The 21,447-nt window shown below is 34.5% G+C and overlaps 2 protein-coding genes across 2 annotated transcripts; one reads left to right on the top strand and one right to left on the bottom strand.

The window, feature by feature from the left end:
- Positions 1-120: 120 nt before the first annotated feature.
- On the bottom strand, positions 121-10,593 carry LOC113757901. The gene is made up of 5 exons (XM_027300974.1): positions 10,553-10,593; positions 7,829-8,005; positions 1,558-1,871; positions 824-1,437; positions 121-171 (listed from the first exon to the last, which is right to left on the bottom strand). Exons 1-5 carry the CDS (start codon positions 10,591-10,593, stop codon positions 121-123), a joined length of 1,197 nt encoding a protein of 398 aa, XP_027156775.1.
- A 2,436-nt stretch (positions 10,594-13,029) lies between these two features.
- Positions 13,030-20,192, top strand: LOC113763221 (long chain acyl-CoA synthetase 1-like). The gene is made up of 17 exons (XM_027306968.1): positions 13,030-13,207; positions 13,380-13,443; positions 14,264-14,353; positions 14,528-14,584; positions 14,737-14,785; positions 15,452-15,528; positions 15,635-15,674; positions 15,784-15,878; positions 16,811-16,978; positions 17,240-17,350; positions 17,678-17,765; positions 17,851-17,917; positions 18,034-18,109; positions 18,521-18,638; positions 19,407-19,652; positions 19,733-19,872; positions 19,969-20,192. Exons 1-17 carry the CDS (start codon positions 13,071-13,073, stop codon positions 20,185-20,187), a joined length of 1,842 nt encoding a protein of 613 aa, XP_027162769.1. The 5' UTR covers positions 13,030-13,070; the 3' UTR covers positions 20,188-20,192.
- The last annotated feature ends 1,255 nt before the right edge of the window (positions 20,193-21,447 follow it).

Genomic DNA, 21,447 nt, shown 5'->3' with positions numbered 1-21,447 from the left:
AAGAAAGAACTTACCTCATCCCTTGTATTTATAGGCAATACTTTAACACTTAAATGCCCTATATGCCCTTGCTTGGAAATTGGGAATCTAGTGACAAATATGTATTTGATGGAAAAGGCATTATTCATAAAGAATATTAGCAAGAGCTTTCTTCCTTTCTTTTATTCTTTTCTAAAGTAAACAACGTCAGTATCATGAGAAAGGAGGAAATAAATGCTGCAATGGAATAAAAAGAGTGATAATTTATCCCTCCTTTTGTGGAAGGACCGTGATAGAACCAGTGACGGAGGCAGGATTTTTTTTTTGGGGGGGCCAAAATTTTTTCCTAATAAAATTATCTTAATTATTATGTTCAAAATAATTTTCTTCTATTTAAATATATAACATCTAAAACTATCAAATATTAAATTTAATTATAAAGGCATGTCTATTCATAAATATACCGTACAGTCATAACAAAAAAGATACCCTTTGATTAAATATCTTATAACATCACAAACCATCCAATTTGCACATTATGAGAAGATGCTCTCCAATATGTCACCTATGCAATATATATATATAACCTTGTAATATAAATGTAACTATTTTCAATTAAAAAAAGATAAAAGTTATGTTATCATACTTTGAAATTTCAACATCTTTTCTTAGAAGTAAATTGAGCTCTAAGCTCTTTCATAAAACTAAATTCATCTATGATTGAATCACTGCTAAATTTTTCAGCAACCTTCTTTTCTATATACACAGTTAGACAATCATTCAAGAAATTATCTTCCATCTTGTTTTGGAGCTTTGTCTTGATTATTTTCATAATTGAAAATGCCCGCTCTGAAGTTGCAGTTGATACAGGAAGAGTAAGAACAAGTCGAATCAATCTATCAATAACATGATATATCACTGATTTTCTTGTCTTCACCAAGCCTTGACATAACTCATTAATACCAGATAATTCTTGCAATTCAGGATGATTTGGAATGTCGAGCTCAAAATGTTGAAGTTCTATTCTTAGACGTACTAGTTCTTGCTCCATAAACTCATTTGGATAGAACTTCTCTGCAAGTTTACAAATATCATCAATCTTGAACAGCATAAATCCATTTCTAGGATCTAAAGCAGTGCTCAAAATAAGCAATTCCACGGTATGATCCTTAAACCTGCTATGTAACTCTTGCAATTGATAATCAATTGTTGCAAGAAATATATCCACTCGATAATAATGCCCCACACTAATCTCATCATGATGACTTCGAGATCTACCACGTCTTGCAATATATTGAGCATTCATACATGGGATATCAATTTGATGTTGCTCACAAAATAATTTAACTTTCACCAAGAAATCATCCCATCCCGAATCTCGAAAAGTCTTCAGTAGCTTTGTTGTGCTTGAGACAAGATGCATTGCATTCAAAATATCTTGAGATTTATGTTGTAATGCTATATAAAGAAGATGAGTAATTTCCATAATGTCTTTCATAAGATGCAAAGTGAAAACAAACTTAAAGGATAACAACTGATTCAAAGCAAAATTTGCATCTCTACGTTAAGAGTATGAACCTCCATCTACTGCAATGTTACTTAAAACCACACAAGTAGCATTGAACATTTTCAGTAAACTAGAAATAGAATCCAAATGAGAACCCCAACGAGTATCTCCAGTTCGTTTTAAAGTGCCAATTTGATTAAGCTCCCTTCCAGTTTCAAGTTCACCATTAGCAATCTTAGTAGCAACTTCAATTGCTTGAGCCTCCTTTAATTCATCATTACGTTTGTTAGATGCAGTAACAATGTTGATAATGAAAACTAAATTGGAGAAGAATTGGTGAACAGAAACTACTTCTCTAGAAACTGCAACTAAAGCAAGTTGAAGCCTATGAGCCAAACAATGAATGTAATAGGCATATGGACATTCATGGCAAATTAAAGCTTGCAGGCCATTCCATTCAAAGATGACTAATTCATATATATATATATATATATCATCTCTCATAATATAAACTAAAATTGAAAAAATTTAGGGGGGGCCAATTTTATTTTACACACATATTTACATATTATGAATTAAAATTCTCAAAACTTAGGGGGGGCCATGGCCCCCCTCTGCCCCCCCTTGGCTCCGTCATTGGATAGAACAATCATCTTTCTCAACAACCATGGTATAGAAAAGTTGTAGCAAAATGGTTATCTCTTGAAGGTTTTTCAATTTCTTTCATGGAAATCTTAATTTGGTAATTTTTCTCCTTTCAATTTATGTCAAGAGCGATGATTTATGTCAAGAGCGGTCATCTTTTTCCTAACGGTGTTCCCGATCCTTTTAATGGATGTAATTTTGCACGTCTTTCTTGAGGGAGTTCATTTAATCCCTTTTTGGATGTTCATTTTTAATTTATGTTGTAAGGTATTTATTCCTGTTTACAATATTTTCAATAGTTTATATGCCATTTCAATTAATGGATCATATTATGGGTCCTATTCCCATCAAAGTATTTCTGTTTAAGGGTGTGTGACATTTTCACGATAACCAATGATCCTTATTTTGATTAATATTAAGAATCCATGACCTGAAGAGATTCAAAATGATCGGTCATGATCCATTTCAAATTTCGGTATTCAACTTGGAAGCTACAAGTGTACACTCTCCAACTTGGGGAAGGATTGGGAATTAGTTATTTTTTAAATTTTAATTTTAACATCTTATTTGATAAGTTATATCAATTTATTTGATTTGTAATTTAAATTTTAATTAGGTTTTTATGAATTATAACCATTATCTTTGCAGGGTAACTTCCATATATACTTTCAACAATGTCACAACGTTGGAACACCATAAATAATAACATCCTCTTCTAAAATTATCAAATCCAAAGATAATACGTTGGGAAGATGGGGATGATTAGAACGATTTGTTCAAGGATTTCTTGTATTGTCAAACTCAACAGTAAAGCATATTAGGTAGACTATATTTACACATAGACATCATACATTTGTATTCAAGAATCACCAAATCAATGTTATGTATGGCGATGAAAAAGAAATAAAAATGATATCGTCACTATATACGCCTCCTGTCTATAAGTATATCTATAAATTAGGTCTACCTTAAATCTTGCCTAATCCCATATTTGGACCCCTGAATTCTCAATCTTTAATTTTCCAAAACTATTCACTTTCTCTTTTCCTTGACTTTTGGTGTATCCACCAACTCATCCATTTTGAGGCAATAAAGAATAATATTTTAGATGTTTATTTTTGTCTATAACTCTGCAAATCACAATGTATATAACACTAGGATAATTCTTATAACTTTCTAATCCTCAAGGGTCCTCACTAGCTTGAATATAATAGCACGTACATGTCAAAATGCTGGATGTTATCCTATCTTTTTTTTTGATAAAATATCATAATTTCACTAAAGTCTGCACTAATAGCAAAAATTACATCATCATACACAAATATCAAAGAATAGATCTGAAAAAAGGATACTATAAATCTGAAGAACAATAAAAATTATGACAGGTGCCGAACATATGCAATAATAATAAATAAAACCTAACTACCACTTAAAACAGTCAATAATCAATTCGAGTACTGGAGCAGGGACTCTAGGTGTGCAATGGGTTACTTGATTCACCCTGTTCCCGAAGAGTTTGCTTAATCCGATATACCTGAATTAATTATTTAACTGAATTCCCTAACTAGTAGACAGTGGTAAGCAGGGTCGTCCCTTCAGGGACTGGAGAGAAATTTATTCCTTTTCGAATCAAGACAAATGGGGATTTTCACGATTAAATGCTAAAAATAAAGTAACTGCAGAAAATAATTAATTAAAAGAAATAACTGAGAGAAACTCTAGCCAAGGGTGCACTTCAGAAATGGTTCATGCAACTGATCATTGATTCAAAGATAATTCCAACATTTATTAATATATTAGTTATAGTTGTCATGCACGCGATAAACAACCAACCTTTCCTTAATTTCTCGATAGCCAAGGTACGACCATTAGCTATTTGTCTAACCCAAAAGCAACCTTAGGAACGACCTTAGGATTCAATTTCTAGGTTGCATTAATAACTAGAAAGGTCCAATCCTAACTAACAAACACGCTACGAGGGTTTGTTTAAATTAGATCAAATATTCCCCTGACACAAATCCAATTATGCCAGCTGCTACTGGGATAGAGGTAACGAACAATTACGGATTCAATTACCCTTATATAGCAAAATAGCCTATGTGAATAATTAATTATTGCGCACTAATCAATCATACCCAAGACTATAACAATTAAAATCAGGGAACATATGAATATCAATTAATGAAAAAAATAATTAAAAACGGTTTAGATCTCACAGTGAATACCGAACCAATTCGTCAGTTGCCCCATTGACTAGAATTATAGAGTTAGCCCTCCATTAATGAAGGACAAGCTACGCGGGGAGAATCGGGATAAGTCGCGTATCGGAACTTTTTCTTTTGGTTAAGAACAGAAGACAAGAACAAGAAATTTTGATTTCTTGCAATTGTCTCCAAAAGCCCAAACGTATGAAAGGCAGATTGTTCACTTCAATTGTGTTCAGCAAAAGTGAGAACCAAAGCCAAGATAAGTCAACAACGGCGGCTCTTGGTTTCTTCTCCTGATTGCTAGCACAAGATGTACGAGAGAAATGTCAAATGTTTTCCAACTGCTTGATTCCGGTCAAAGCCAAATTGACAAACAGTTGGTAGGTCCACAATTGCGGCTAGCCTTTCCTTCCTTTGTTAGCAATGCATACGAGAGAAAGGATTCAATTCTTTTGATTTCTCAATTTGGTCAAGACTAATCAAAAGCCAAGGAATTCCAGAGTCAACAAAAGATGGGAAACAATACAAAAGTCAAGAATGGAGGCTCTTGTCTCTGCTCCTCTAATGGTTTTCTTTCGCTACGGCTAACTCCCTTTTCAAAAGCAGAGAAAAGAACCAGCCCCCAAAAAACCTAAGCTAAACGAAGAGATTCCTTCCTCCATCCGTTGTCCTCCGAAGTTCCAGGCCGCCGTTTTTCCTTATCGGCAGAATTGTTATTTGTTTTTGTTTTTCTTTTTTAAATTAAAACAAGACTCCCTCAAAATATAATAAAATAACATCTATTACATTTAGATTTCTTCAGCTTCTCAAGCAGGTCCCACGTACGATGAATCTTCTAAAATTTAAATTTAAGCACTTTTCAGCATCCATTCCTGTAATTAGCACCAAAACAAAATATCAGTAGAATCCATCCAATTAATGAAAGTATTTAGTCAATTAATTGTGCAATAATGCCCAAAATACCCACTAAAATGCACCCTATCAAATTAAATTGTAAATCTCCAAATTTGAAAAATGAGATAAAATAATTATAGCTCCATGAATATCTGTGCATGCTTCCAATCGTCAGATCTGCTGATTAACTACTGTTTCAAGTCCAGATATTATGGTGAGATCTATCGAATAGATCCAAGAAATTCTAGATCTGATAATCAAAATCTGAAAAGACTTAGATCTAATAAAAGAAAAATAAAAAATATTATCAAAAACTCATACTAAAAAAATTTAGGAGAGAAGAAAAATCTCAATAGGCAACCCTAAGAAGAGAAAAAACTCTCACTAGAAAATTTTAGAAAATATTTTATTAACACAAATGAAAAAAAAGTTATAGAGAGGGCTCCTCCCATGGAAAAAGATCAGAAAAATCTGATCTCTTTGTCATGAGAGAGTTGAAAGGAGTTTTAGTTAAAGAGTTTTTTCTAGAGAGAAGAAAGGGAGAAAGGGCTTCTTTTCTCATCAGTCAATTGATGAAATTTGAAAAGAAAAATAATATCCTATCTAGAGAATCTAAACTTTTCCAGGTCTCCCTGGCAAATTCTCGGTTATCACTTACACTCTTGATAAGATGCTGCCCCTTTTCTGATAATACAACAAGAACAAAAAGAATCCTTTTAATTCATGATGTCATAAATGAAAATGAACTTGCAATAATTGTCGGTTTCCCGGTAACCTTTAGTTAAATGGATCATCTCCATCGTACATCCCTCATTTTGTCGTTATGAAATTTATTAACCATTCGGCAATTTAGTTCCTTGATAAAAAAAATGAAAGAAAAAATAAAAAGTACAAGTACAAGTACTACACATGTCACACATAGTAGACTTACAAATATTTGGGAAAAAAAAAAGATGGTTGCCAACAAAATTTAAACACAGATGGGCAATCATTTGAAATCCAAAATTGTGTATGGCTATTAAGTTATTTTAATTAATGAGAAAAAAAAGAGCGAAGTGCATGCTTAAAGATTTTTGTGGAGTGCCAAAATCATTCCTTTGTTGATTTGACAAGATATAGTGGTATGATATGCGTCGTTAATGTAATATGACTTAAGTTTACGTACTATTCTCATTAGGTTACTTGTTAATACGTCTCATGAGGAAAGAGCTTTATGATGCCTGCAAAAAGTATTATTATTATTATTATTATATAAGCTGACAGGTGCCGAACCTATGCAATAATAATTACTAAAAAGTTATAATTACCACCACAATTAATTATAGAACAAATCCAAGTATTGGAGCAGGGACCCTAGGTGTGCAATGGGTTACTCGATTCACCCTGTTCCCGAAAAGTTTGCTTGATCCGATATACCAGATTAGTCTATAAAAATATTAATTTTGTGTACAATGGCAAGTAGGCTCGATTCCACAGGGAGCGGATAGGAAATTATTTCTTTCCAAATTAGTAGAACGAAAATGGGGGATTTTCAATGGGAGGCAAATAAAAATGAAATAAAACAAACAAAATTCAAAACTAACTCACAAAGCACAATTCACTAAAAATAGCAATTAATAATATTCCACCCAAAGGATCAACTACTCAGGCACGGTCCAATCAAATGCTCATCGATGCAAAGGTATTTCATCCATTCATTACTAGATTGGTTATAGCTATCAACAAACTCTGATAACCAGTTCTTCCTTACTTTTTCGACAGTCAAGGTACGACCATTGACTGCTTTTCTAACCAAATAACAACTCTAGGTACGATCGTATGAATTTAATTACCCAATTGCATTAAAACTAGAAGAACCCAACCCTAACCAATAAACACGATAAGAGAGTTTATTTAAATCAGATCTTGCGTTTCCCCATCATAAAACTAATTATGGTGGTTGCCACGAGGTGTTAACTAAATGAACAATTACGGATTCTATTTAATTAACGTGGCAGTAGGCTATTAAATTAAATCAAATATCCGACCGTTGATATTCAATTAATAAAATACCCATGAACAATTAATTCAGGAAACGCACGAATAGAAATAAATTGAAAGAAATAATGAAGATTCGATTAGATCTCACGGATATTATGGACCGCGCCTTCGCGTCAACCTTTGGGTAGAGGAGAAAATTAGCCGCTCCTCATCATAGCAATCCCGCGTGATTTAATTGAATTCATTCAATTATTCGTCGAAGAATTGGGGAAGGGGAATTAATTGCAGTAACAACAGAGAAGGCCCTGCCTTCGTCTTTGCTTTGGAGCCGCAAGTGTACGAACAAAAGCTAACGTAAATTGTGCAGAATCAAAACAAAAGCCAAGGAGTCAAAGTGTCACAACCGAAAAGCTACAAAAGTCTGCAATCGCCTGACCCCTTTCGAAAAGAAAATCAAAGCTAATCTATCTGCGGCCGACGGAGAACAAAAGAAAAGAAAAAGCGTCTGACAGACAAAGAGAAAGAAATAAGACGAAAGCTAAAAATTTCATCCGCCACGAATCTGGCCTCTTCTTCCTTTTATAGCCGCCGCCCCAAAAAAAAAGGTAAAAGAGACGTCTTGAACAAAAGCCTGGAGCAAAGCTTTGTCTCAAGAGTTCTGATCCCACGCTTCGGGTTCACGTGGACCGGGGTCTGGCTTTCGGTAACGTCTACCTTTTCTGGCGTGGCCACGCTCTGAGACGAAGGGTCTTCTGGAAATTTGTCTCCAGAGATCATTTTTAATGCCGACCACCTATAATTCATACAAATATGAAATATGAGTGAAATTCTAATTCTTAGCACCGTGAATAGCCAAAATTAGGACAAAATAACAGTGCAAAATGTGCCAAATAAACGCTCTATCAAATCCCCCCACACCTAGACAATGCTTGCCCTCAAGCATTTCGGAGCTCAGGAGTACAACCAAGAGAGCAGAGGTCATGCAGTAGTCTATACTAACACAAGCATTTCAGATCCCTGACAATATCACCAAAATTAGAACACACCGGACAAGTTGTAACTCAAAGCAAATACATGAATACTGGGAACGCTCAAATCAACATCACGGAATGCTATTACCATATGCTTGCACATTTATCACATCTCCACCACTCAAAAGTGAACTAAATACATAAATCAAAGGGACTTTGATAGGGTTGTAATGGGGTCCGGGTGAAATGTGGGATAAGAAGGTACAGATAGGGGGGCAAGTATAAAAATTCACAACCACTTGCATTTTTTTTTTTGGGTAAGTAGCCACTTGTGTTTTGTTTCGATAAAGAGAATAATGGCCTTGTTGGATAGTAAAGTGCGAGAAGATGAATTTGATAAACATTTATTTGACCGGAAAATTTTGGACAGAAAACTTATTATCTAAGCAAATATTTTTTGCTATATTGCAAGTTTTACTAGACACAGAGGAATATATAAAAATCTATAATTCTCTTGAAACTTAAACAGTAGAAGAAATGGTAATAGACTTTTATGAACTTTCTTAAAATTTATTTTTTTCATTTAACCTAAATTCCAGTCCTAGGTTGTGATTTCAAAAATGATAATAAATGAAAAATAGAAAGGGAAATAAACATTTGGAGAGCTAGTTTAGGGAAGAAAAGAAGGAAATGGAAACAATCGACTCTTATTACAGCTTAAAAGCCTAAGCATAGATTAAAAGCAGTTTTTGGGGATAAATGGTGACAAATTTCATCTCCTCACGGAGGGTTAATTTAGTGATTCAAGGTTTGGTTTCCTAAATCGATTGAGCAGAATGTCTAACAGTTCAATGCTTGGCAATTAGTGCTAAATAGCTTTATCTGCCTTTTAGTAGATTTTTATAATTACTTGTTTAATCTTAAAGTGAGTCTATGCCATTGTGCATTTGTATGTAGAAGCTGCTTTTATTACAAACTTAATCAATGATTTGCTAAAAGTATGACAGAACGGGAATTAGTGAAGCAGTTTGGTTTCTATGCTGTTACCATAACTCCGGCTGCTTGAATTCTTCTCATTTGCTTATAGTTTCTGGACTATAAATTACACAGCATATTAGAGTGAGATTTTGCTGGTTTAGCTACTCCTCTTTTCCATTTTTCAGCAATTTTCTTGAATAGGTATTTTTTTAAAATTATATGTGTTATGGTGTTTCACTGTTTGAATTGGGTTGTCCATGTAGAATTGTAAAATTGAAGAAGTGCTTCCCATTTTAGTTGCAGGTTTGACAGGTAGCAAATATTAGTATCAGCTACAATTTGTTGATCAAGGTATGTCTCAGCCGTATTATAGTCGATAATAATACTTTACTTATGTAGACATTGATTGGATTTCTATCCATAGCTCTTTAATTATGTGGTTTAAATGGAATTATTTTGTCATCCAATATGCTGCCGCAAGATTTAGAATGGTTCTGTTCTAATATAGGATGGTTGGCCAAAGTAGCATTGATTTTGCCAGGTTTTCGTTTTCCTCATTGAATTGAATACCTGATTTTTTTTCTTTGCGGGAGCATTTTTTTTTTGGTTTAAATGTTTAAACGTTTGTAGGACATCAAAATGTTTATAATTATAACAAAGCTCTCGAATCAATTTACAAGCAAAATAATAACGAAATAAAAGCTTTCTTATATTTTTGTAATAGAACGACTGCAGAAAAAAAGACGAAATAAAAGCCGAGGCCACAAATGATAAATGGTAAATGACACAAAGCTAGGTGGCCACTTTATTGATATGAAACTTCTTGATAATTCTCTGATACGAGAAATATCGATATAAGGTTTTTATATAGTAATTGGACTGTAAAGTAACTAACAAATCATATATGGACTTATTTACTAGTTTCCTAAACAAAACAAACTAAATAATAAAATGACTTAGTTTAAATATCCTACATTGCCCCTTTAAACCAATGGCCTTGTTTGGCAGACAAATTTTTTGCTAAGTTTATCTGCTACAAGTTTTTGAAAAACTTTAACTATGATAGGTTGCAATTTTATCATTTATTTTATAATTAACTTCCCCTATTACATGACCCGATGTGAATTAATTGCTAGATTCTACTCACTTTTAGTATTTTGTATTTATTTCAGGGAGTAGAACGAAAATATGATAACAAGTGCCAGTTTGATAGAAAAAGAGTCCAAGTAATCGAGCTTAACCCAGGGACATTTTTGGGACAGGGAAACTTATTCCCATGTTGGTAATTGCTACAAAGGCAAGCATCCTACAAAACAAACTAAATAATAAAATGACTTAGTTTAAATATCCTACATTGCCCCTTCAAACCAATATTTTTAATTGCACCATACCAAGCATCTTCTTCAACTTGAGAAATAGCTCCATGTTCCATGTTGAACTTAATCTTTGTTATTGCAATATTCAATGGTAATCTCTTGAGTTAATTAGCACGTTTAACGCGTGAGATTTTAGTTTTTAGAGTTTTAACTACAGAAAATTTAGTCTCTAATATTTAGCACTTGTGCAGTTTTAGTGCTTGAAGTTTTGGCAAGAGCAGATCTAGCCACCACTATATCTAATTTAAAGCAGATTTAGGATATTTGAAGAATTTTGTCTAATTGTTGATAAAATTTAGTCACCTGCAGGCATGTGTCTGTTAAACTGAACTTGAAAATAAAGTGGCAAAGTAGCGACTAACTTTAAATAACAAGATTGAGGACTAATATGGTCTCATTTGACGAATGAGTTTTTTGGGTGTTTGTCTAAAACTTTACTGTAACTTACCGTAGAAGTTTTTAAAAAATTTTTTGAAGTGTGTAAATTTTTGAATATTTTGAAATGTATAGTTTAAAATTTTTGAGAAATTTTTTGAGATTACTGTAGTTAAAGTTTTTAAAAAACTTGCAGCAGAAAAACTTGACAAAAAGCTCATGTGCCAAATAGGGCCATAGAGTTCACGTACTAACTAATTAATCAGTAAAATAAATTATTAAACTAGAAAATTGAAATCAATCTGAGCACCTAGTTCAATGATTTAGAACTTATTTTAACTCTCTATCCCCGTTACTCCCAAGCAAAAAGCTCTAAAACTCAATTTTTGCATATAATTTAACAAATATGCTTGCATGTGATTGGTTCCATAAGTAATTGAGAGAATCCGTTAATTGTCCTAAATTTGCTCGAATTAGAAACATTAAGGAGCAAATTTGTCTTTGTCGAAACTTTAAGGAGTTAAGTTGCACCATATACCAAATATTGGGGACCAAATTCATTTTTCTCAAAAATTTAGGAAGTAAAATTACACACATGCTAAACATTAGAGATCAAAATTTCATTTCTCCCATTTTCATGCATAAGATAATTTTTCCTTATTTAGCCTCCATTCTCAGTTACCAACTCCCTCGACAAATTACGCGTGTTGTGTATGTTTCAATTCTAGCACAAGTTCAGCAGAAACTACGCCTGCATCATCACTATCGTATCAGCCACTCTTTATCTTCTTGCTCATTTGTTTTAGTTGAATTTTGGTTTGGTGGAAATTCCCCATATGGAAATTTTCATTTTTCCGAAATTTACTTGCGCAAAAGATTTAAAATACTCCCAAATTACCTTGATCTTTCTTTTGATTACGGCATATAATTTGTTCATTCTAGTTCTTTTGATTATGGCATCTTATTAGTTATTACTATGACATTGTGTCACCAGTCACCAGATGAAAAGGGGGAAAAAAATAAGGTAAGTTGGCGATATTGCAGTTAACAAAATTCAGAGGTTATACTTATATTAGTGCACACTTTTGAGTTTAAATGGTTTTTTTTTTTTGTTTAATTCCTTATTTTACCGAGTTGGGTTCTCTTTTCCACCACAATAACATAGTCGAAATTGCCGTTTGTAAAACCAAAAAATAAATAACAAAAAAAATAAAGAAACAAAAATAAAAGGGAAGTTGGCAAGATTTGGCAGGTAGGACTTGAATGTACAAATCTGAAACAAAAATCCCACCAGCTGAATTTAAAACTGACAAACTGAGCTTTCGGTCCTCCTGTCACAATTTTCAACCAAATTAGAGCATTTATTTGACTTAGGTATGGTTGAGTGTAGTTGTGTTAGATACGATTCGATTTGATTTGTTGTATTTTATCTATAATTTGATGTACAATTATAGACGCGATTATATTCATACAGTGAATTAGCATACATACACAAATAAAATTTGTGACTACAACAACCAAATAATTACACCAAAAATTTCAGCCGCGCTTCCTTTGTCCAATTTTAATAGCACGCAAATCAACTGCTTGGCATTTGCCACGAGTTGAAACAGAATAGTCCGTTTACATAACCAAACTTTTGACAAAGACAAGAAGGGCGAAAACACTACATGGCCACAAAACTGTGGAATATAAAAAAGTTTTGGCCACTTACGTAGCATTTTTCATCTTAGCGCGGCCATCGAAATCACAAGCTCTGAATGCTAGTTGCATCTTCTTTAATTTTTTTTAAAAAAAAATCTTTTATTAATAACAAATTTGAATGATTTTAACTCCGATCATCACAGTAGGTTAGGTTAGGACAAGCGCTTGATTATAGGTTACAAGAGACATACGGATTGACATATAAACACAATCTTGATGTATCAACAATCAAACACGTAACTTTTATCTTTCGCAAAAAGAAGTAATCCAACCTTGCCGGCTGAGCTAATTCGTACTAGCCTAGTGGCGGAGGCATCTAAATACTACATGCACACGCCACTTTTTTGCTGGACATCAGTACCATCGCGGAACTGGTCAAATAAGCTTGTGGATCCGGGCCAAAGAAATTCGTGCATTGACTTGTTTCTGGCATTCTGCAGATTACACTACAGCCATGAAGATGTTTGCAGTTAAGGTGGAAGAAGGGAGGGACGGCCAGCCCTCGGTTGGCCCCGTATATCGAAATCTAATAGCCCGGCATGACTTTCCGCCTACTGATCCTAATTTATCCACAGCTTGGGAAATATTCAGGTGAAAAAAAAATTACTACTCATGAATCAATGTCTTGCACCAGCATTAGTGTCATCAGTCATGCTTCTCTTATGGCTGGTCATTCTTTATCAGTTAAACTCATTCCGCAAGTGCTATCTATACTCTCAATAGTTTTTTTTTAATCTCTGGGATGGATATTGGTGTTTGACAGGGCCTCAGTTGAAAAATATCCAAGAAATAGGATGCTAGGGTGGCGTGAATTTCTCAATCACCAGGTCTTCATTGATCATCTACTACCTGCCTTCTATTTTCAGTTTTCTTCTTCTTCTTGAGTGCATGCTAGTCGCACGGTGGCAGAGGGAGGACTGACCAGCAGGGGCGGTCAGCTCCCTTCTCCTAACTTTTGAGAAATTATACTTTTGCCTATAACGTTTTATAGAGTTTTATTTTAACTTTTTATTTTAGCCCCTGCAAGATTTTGTTTAACTCTCTTGCCCCACTCAACTTGATTTTGTGCTTTTTCTCTTTAAATTTATCTTTGATTGATTGACTTTCATAGTTCTTTTTGTTATTAATTTGTCGATAGAAGATTAATTTCCTGTTTTAATAACATGCAGTACTCTAAGGGTGCGCTTGATAAAATTAAATTCTAAAATCAAAATTCGTTAAGTTACTGAATTGTTAAATATTAAATTGATATATTTGAGTGTATATTATATTAGTTGATAAGTGAATATCTTATCACTTATTTTTTTAGAGCAAATTTTGTTTAGAAAATTTAGTGTCTCTTATTTAATTCAGATATTCAATTTTTTGTTTTTAAACACAAATGAAGATGCTAAAATCTAAATCTATTAGATGTAACTGCTGAATTGGATTATACAGGGTCTTAGATATTATTTTTGCACTTTTGCCCTTCATGGATTAAAAAAACTCTATTTAATTCAATGTGGTTTATATCTGAAACCATTTTAATAAAAATTAAAACTTTTACTTTCCAATTAACATTCTTTTAGCATAAAAGTTGCAGATTTTATATCTTAAAACAACTTCTTTCATCTGGACCTTTTTTTTTTCCTTTTTTTTTGTTTGTAGTGGGGCCCTTATGTCTGGAAAACATATGAAGAAGTTTACCAAGAAACTATCTGCGCTGGTTCAGCGCTACGAGCATGCGGAATTCAACCTGTAAGGAAGCACCGATGCTTTACTGGAGCATTTGAATTAATTTTTTCTTCTTCTGTTTGCATACTACTACTGAATCTACAAGATATATATCAATGTTCAGTTGCTCAAATAGAAATATTAGGTGTAGACATTTGCCTGAAAACATAAACTTTGGTTGGATTATGCTATTTATAGGGCGCCCGGGTAGGAATCTACGGATCAAATTGTCCGCAGTGGATTGTTGCAATGGAGGTTTGTTTGAATAATCTATCTCCGTGATGAATGTGACTTTCCATTTGTTTTATTAGTATACTTTTTCTTGAAATTTATGCTGCTCTTCCATTCTATGAATACAATCTGTCGCATCCCCGAACAGGTTGAATAACTTTGAATATGCCATGCAGGCCTGCGGTTCCCAGAGTTTAATTTGTGTACCTCTCTACGATACGCTTGGTGAAGTTAATCTTCATGCTTCCATTTAAAGCTTCAGCTCATCTACTTGGCTTAATTAATGCTTCTGTGTTCTTCCTTTCTCTCTCGCAACTTGCGATATAGAAATGTTACAGGCTATGTGACTTTGAAAGTTACGCACTATTCTTATTCTTAACCACTAGTTCTCTCAGATCTATCAAAATTTTATCCCCTTATCCCTGTAGGTATTTGTACCCTGATTTGTAGATATTGTTGTGAATTTTCAAAATCCCAAATGATACAAAGTAACCATTTGAAAGATTATTTATATATGTTTGTAAAGTTACAGTGTATGTGTTGCCACTAAAATCCATCTTTTTAACCTATATACTAAAGAAGGCTTCAGAAAATGGACTTTGAGGAGTTCTCTCCGTACTTTCAAAGTTCAATAACAATTGCTCCTGGTTTGTCAGACAAGCTGAGAGACACGAAAGAGAATGAGCATGCATGAATATGATTTCTTGGTGTTAGTAGAATTTTCAGTTAAATTCGCTCGGCATTCTACTAGCTATTTCTTTTCCTTTTTCATCCTATATCATGCAAGGCAATAGAACTGAGTTGAGAAGCATGTATAGTTTGTCAATTTTTTAGATATTTGAGCTCGTAACTGCTAACGTGTTCTTTTGACTTCCCTGTTTGGCCGGGCAGGACCAGGAGCTGTTGATTTTATAATAGATCATGCAGAGATTGATTTTGTTTTCATACAGGATAAGAAAGTGAAAGAAGTAACAAGCTTATAAAACTTGACCTTTTTTTAATTTCTGTCATAAATTTAACTTATTTTAATTAACTAATAAAAACAAATCAAATGTTTCTGTTTTACCCTTGCAGCTTTTGAGTTCTGATTGCAAACATGCTCGACAACTGAAGTGTGAGTCTGCCTTTAAAATCTTGCTGTGCAATTGGAGTGCATTTTCTCAAGTCATACTTCAATCCTTCTTGTCGCACGATACTTATATTTGCTTCATTCCTTGTTGCAGTGATAATTTGCTTCACTTCATTGACAGAGGAAGAGAAGAACAGAGCAGCCGCCATTGGAGTGAAATCATATTCTTGGAACGATTTTCTTCATATGGTATGTCTCTTACTCTTTTACGCTTTTTTCTTTCTATCATCAATGTAAGTTTCCTAGGCCATTACTTCAGAAAGCAAATGTCATATTTTCTTCTCACTCTTTCTTCTGGCCTGCATCTGCAAAATGTTCTGTGCACCAACCACATACACTAGCTGCATCCTTTATTCTAAGCTGTTAGCATTATTCGTTTAATTATACATCAGCATAATTTGTCAAGTTTGTTTCAGATTGTATTGAATTTTCAAGGAAAATCTCCAAAGTGTTCTGTTTGTTGACATCTGGTTATCAACATTATTAGGCTTTTAAGGAGGGACTTAACCATACTTTTGAGCTCCCCTCGTACTTTGTCATACTTTCTCCAATTGGTCAAGTAGGTGACCTTAAGATATTCAGTTAGGACTTTTTGTTTACCACATCGTTTCCTCACATGATTTAGAATCTTAAGCTTGTATAACTAACACACTTTGATAATACATACTTTGCCTAAATTATTTCACTTAAGCAGTTAAAGCAACACATGGCCTTTTGGCCCTTCTGTGCTTAAAGTTCTTGTTATGTCGCTATATAGTAGGGGATTAGTTATGAATATAGTGCATTATTGGAATGATATTCTTCTGAGCATTTTGAATGTGTTCAAATGGTTCAAGTGTAAATTTGTAGAAGTGAAGCTGTTTTTGTTGCTGTCTTTGAGTAACTCATGTTTCAGTTTCCCAGTGTTTCAAGCCGTTATTATGGCAGGGTGGTCTTGAGTCACTCATGTTTCAGTTCCCATTGCAATAATTTTTCCCGGTCTTTAAAACTTAGATATGTCCTCTTAGGTTTTCAAGGTACTTTATGCACTCTGGATCTGTTCTTCAGTTGCCATGCATGTATGAGTAGTGTTGATATACGTAGTTCCACCTCCTAATTGAATTGTTACCCTGTTTTATTAGGGAAAAGAGAACCCCTCAGAGCTCTTGCCACCACAGCCATTTAATATCTGTACAATAATGTACACTAGTGGAACCAGTGGAAGTCCAAAAGGTGTTATATTGACTCACGAAAACATTTCAACATGCATCAGAGGAATTGATATTTTCATGGAACAATTTGAAGATAAGGTATGTAGCATCTGTTTAGCAGATCATACACGTATTCATGCTTATTATATGAAATCTTCTACTTCTTGAACACTGTATGATTTCACTTTCAAATTGCCTGGATGTTTTGCTTTGCAAAATCTACCTGTTTGCTCTTCCAGGTTGTGCATGATCCAGATATATGAATATTTGTGTCTAAATCTTTTTTCCATTTATTATTGATTCGTATCTTCCTCTTTTCTGAGCCTGTATTAATTACTTCAAGTGAAAATATGTGACCAGATGACAGTGAATGATGTGTACATATCTTTCCTCCCTCTTGCTCACATCCTTGACCGTATGATTGAGGAATACTTTTTCCACAAGGGTGCTGCTGTTGGTTACTTTCATGGGGTAAGACTTCAATCTATAGCACAGCATACTGCCATCATCTGCTTTTACTTTTAATTTTCTTGCTCAAGTAAATGATATGGTTTGACTAGAAAATGTAAAGAAAAGGTATACGAAGGTGCTGAAACACAAGCATTTAATTAACAAAAAATGGCAATCCTTTGGTTTTGTGTCGATTCCATATTTTGAAGATTATGATGTTATTAAGTTCATTTCACGTCTAATCAATACAAGCTTTTTCATAAGCAAATACTATGGTGTAGCTCTCAAACTTATGTAGTCTAAGGATGATTGACGAATAGCTAATGCTACTGCTTGTGCATCATCAAGGATATCAGTGAGCTACAGGATGATTTAATGGAGTTGAAGCCAACTTTTCTCGCAGGAGTACCTCGAGTTTTTGAAAGGGTGCGTGAAGGTAAGGAAATTTTGCTAGTCATTGATCATCTATGCATATTTTCTCGAACATTTTTAACTAGCAAATGCTGTGGCCTCTCCTGCAGGGGTTCTAAAAGCACTTGAAGAACTCAATCCAGTGAGGAGGAAAATTTTTGGCATGCTTTACAACTAGTAAATATTTTCATTAGTTGTCGTTCCTTGTTCTTCATTAAGTGGTTGTTTTGTTCATACTTCTCCCTGTAACATTTTTTACTCTGCATGCAAATTGATTTTCTGCCTCGTCTCAGCAAGCTTAAGTGGATGAAACTAGGCTACAAACAGAAAGTTGCATCTCCAATAGCAGATCTTCTGGCTTTTAGGAAGGTAGTACATGTACTTTTATTCATGACTTCCAATTTTTTATGTTTTTTTTTTCAGTGAAAGAATCCTGAATGTCATGTATTTTGAATAGTATAGTTAGCATTAATCTAGCTGATTGTATAATAATAGAAAAAAGGGAAATTAGAATGTTACAAAAAGATCTATCGCTTCCACGTTTTACTAGATTCTGCATAAGGCAGACACTAAAAAGTTGTATCTTAAGCCTTTTATCCCATGGTACTGATTTAGGACATATCTGCTTGATCCTTAATATGATTGTTGGGCAAAATTTGTTGATTTACTGTGCTATTAAGTATCTTCAAAATGGCTTCCAATCATAAAGGCAACTTCTTTTCATGGTCAAGCAAAAACAATGTGATCAATTGATTTATCTTTCTTCTTTTTGGTAATTAGGTCAAGGCCAGGTTAGGTGGCAGGGTTCGCCTAATAATTTCTGGTGGTGCACCTCTAAGCAGTGAGGTGGAAGAATTCTTGCGGGTTACCTCGTGTGCTTTTGTTTTGCAAGGCTATGGTATTCAACTTATGATTAATAGGGAGCATCTCTTCCATAGTACTAATACAGTGTTAACTTAAAGTAACAACTATCAACACTATATATTTTATGAAGGTAAAATTCTTTCCAGCTGATGAGTAGGGCTTGATTCAACTGCTTTTTTAACTTTTCAAACTGATTCAATCATCTTTGGTTTCTTTTGCTTACTGGTTTATCCTCGAACGAGTAAATAAATAGTTCTAGATTCATCCTCAAAATAGCAGCCCATGATTCCCCAATCTCAGTCTAGATAGTGCCGGCATTACTCTTGAAGTACAAATGTTTAATTGCAGAGTTTCAGTCCGAGAATGAAGATTGAACGACCAATTGGGTCAAACAAGAAAATATTTTTTAGATATTGAGTTGCCACAGATAGAAGTTTAGGGTGTGCTACTTGACAACCCTGACACATTTATTGTTGGAGATTGGCAATCCATTATGAAATTCACTGGGAAGGCGTGGTTCAAGTTGTTGCAAATATAATTAATTTGCAGGGTAGATATTTTACATGATATTGGAGAACCAAACTTTGTCTAGCTGCCAGAATTTGATGTAACTAAAATGTGCATGTACTCTTGCCGATGACTTTTGTTCATTTCTGATATATATCCTTGAAACTTGCCAATGGATATATTTAGCTCATGGCATGAAATTGTTTTAAATTTTCCAGGATCATGCAGTGAATTCACTTTTGTATCTAAATGTTTATATATCCCAGTCAGAGTGAGCGCAATTTTGTTTATCCAGGGTTAACAGAGACCAGTGGATTGGCCGCTGTTGGCTTTCCTGACGAAATGTGCTTAATCGGAACAGTTGGTTCTGCATTCGTATATAATGAAGTGCGTCTGGAGGAAGTTCCAGAAATGGGCTACTATCCATTTGGAGATCGTCCTCGTGGTGAGATTTGTGTCAGAGGGAAGATGGTTTTTGCGGGATACCACAAGAACCCAGAATTAACAAGAGAAACTATAAAAGATGGGTGGTTCCACACAGGTGATTCTTTTTTTTTTTTCCTACTAGAAAGTTGTTGAACTGTATGTTTTCTTATTCATTTCATCCTCTGATGCAATCAGGTGACATAGGGGAGATGTCAGAAAATGGTGTTATAAGAATTATCGATAGAAAGAAAAATCTAATTAAGCTATCTCAGGGAGAATATGTTGCAGTTGAATATCTGGAAAAAGTTTATTGTGTTTCGCCAACAATTGAAGATGTAAGGATCAAATTTCTGGTTCATATAATCAGATTATATTCGTATTATATCTGCCCAGCCACCATGTTGAGCCTGTGTTTGATAATTCTCTGTTAGATCTGGGTCTATGGGGATAGCTTCAAGTCAATGCTGATTGCTGTTGTTGTACCAAATGAGGAGAACACGGTAAAATGGGCACGGGAAATTGGCTATCGAGATTCCTTTTCTGGATTATGTTCCCTTAACCAGCTGCAAGACTGTATCCTTCAGGAGCTTAAGTCCACAGCACAGAGAAACAAGGTCATTTTTCATTTTCTGCAAACCTTGAAAAGTTAAACAATTCCCGCACCTGTTGGGGAAATCGGGTAATTTCCCACTCAAAAATACAACTAGTGATTAAACCGATTCAGTAATTCCCAGGAAAGATCGTCGAAACAATCTCCTTAGACAGAATTACCATTCCAAGTAAATTCTCAGGAAAGGCTGGAGGGGTCACAAGCGGTCCCACTTAAAACCCAGTCTCCTAGACAGAACTTACGTGCACGGTGTATTATCACAACTATACCCGTGTATACATAAATAATACGTACACACGAATAAGAAAAATACACCCAAATGAACCGTATAAAACACTACAAATATACCCGACAAATATAGACAAATATATTGAATACCATACTACAATAGAAAAGAAACTAATAAATAATGCGGAACAAATAAAAGAGATAAGGAAAGAACGCACCCGAAAAATTGATAACGGAGTTCGGCCAATTTTGCCTACTCTCCGAGCACCACTCAAGCGACCTGCTTTTATAATTTAGGAGAGGAGAAAGAATACAAAGAATTACAAAATCCTTATGGGTAATTCTTTGTTGTTCTTGGTACATTTTAATTGGAAAGACTTGAGAGCTATTTATAGTTCTCAAGCTAAGCTTCTTCCAATAACCCAACCGATGTGGGATTAAATTGTGCCAAAGAGAAGTCAACAATGTTGGCTTCCAAATTCAAGAATTGAGGCAGCCAACATTTGTTGAAACTCAACAAATCTCCACCTTGGCATAATTTCTAATCCCACCAAAAATACAAATCTTTTCACCCAAAATAACAAACGGTCCTTGTGGCACTTCCAAATTTGCGCGCTCAGGCGCCAACTCAAATATGCAGGATATTGACCAAGTTTAAACAATGTTCAAACTTGGACCTTGTAACCACCTTGGTCAGCATATCTGCAGGATTCTCCGTAGTCCGAATCTTCTGGAGAAAAATCTCCTCTTCTTCGAGAATTTCCCGCACAAAGTGATAGCGAACATCAATATGCTTCGTTCTTGCATGAAAGACCTGGTTCTTTGCTAAGTGAATAGCACTCTGACTGTCACAAAACACGTCAATGTGTTTTTGACCAACTCCCAAGTCTTCAAGCAATCCTTGAAGCCAAATTGCCTCCTTCACAGCTTCTGTAATCGCCATATACTCTGCCTCCGTTGTAGACAAAGCCACCGTTGACTGCAAAGTAGACTTCCAACTAACTGGCGCCTTGGCAAATGTGAACAAGTAGCCAGTTGTAGAACGTCGCTTATCCAAATCACCTGCATAGTC

This window comes from Coffea eugenioides, chromosome 2 (assembly GCF_003713205.1).
Source record: "Coffea eugenioides isolate CCC68of chromosome 2, Ceug_1.0, whole genome shotgun sequence".
Lineage (NCBI taxonomy): Eukaryota > Viridiplantae > Streptophyta > Magnoliopsida > Gentianales > Rubiaceae > Coffea > Coffea eugenioides.
This window is presented reverse-complemented; position numbering and strand designations above follow the sequence as displayed.

Coding starts and splice junctions, on each gene's coding strand:
- LOC113763221 (XM_027306968.1), top strand. CDS start 13,071: ATGAAGATGTTTGCAGTTAAGGTGGAAGAAGGGAGGGACGGCCAGCCC. Junction 13,208..13,379: donor ACAGCTTGGGAAATATTCAG/GTGAAAAAAAAA, acceptor GGTGTTTGACAG/GGCCTCAGTTGAAAAATATC. Junction 14,786..15,451: donor ACCTCTCTACGATACGCTTG/GTGAAGTTAATC, acceptor TTGGCCGGGCAG/GACCAGGAGCTGTTGATTTT.
- LOC113757901 (XM_027300974.1), bottom strand. CDS start 10,593: ATGGAACATGGAGCTATTTCTCAAGTTGAAGAAGATGCTTG. Junction 8,006..10,552: donor CAAGTTGAAGAAGATGCTTG/GTATGGTGCAAT, acceptor TATGAATTATAG/GTGGTCGGCATTAAAAATGA. Junction 1,438..1,557: donor TAACATTGCAGTAGATGGAG/GTTCATACTCTT, acceptor TTCTTTATATAG/CATTACAACATAAATCTCAA.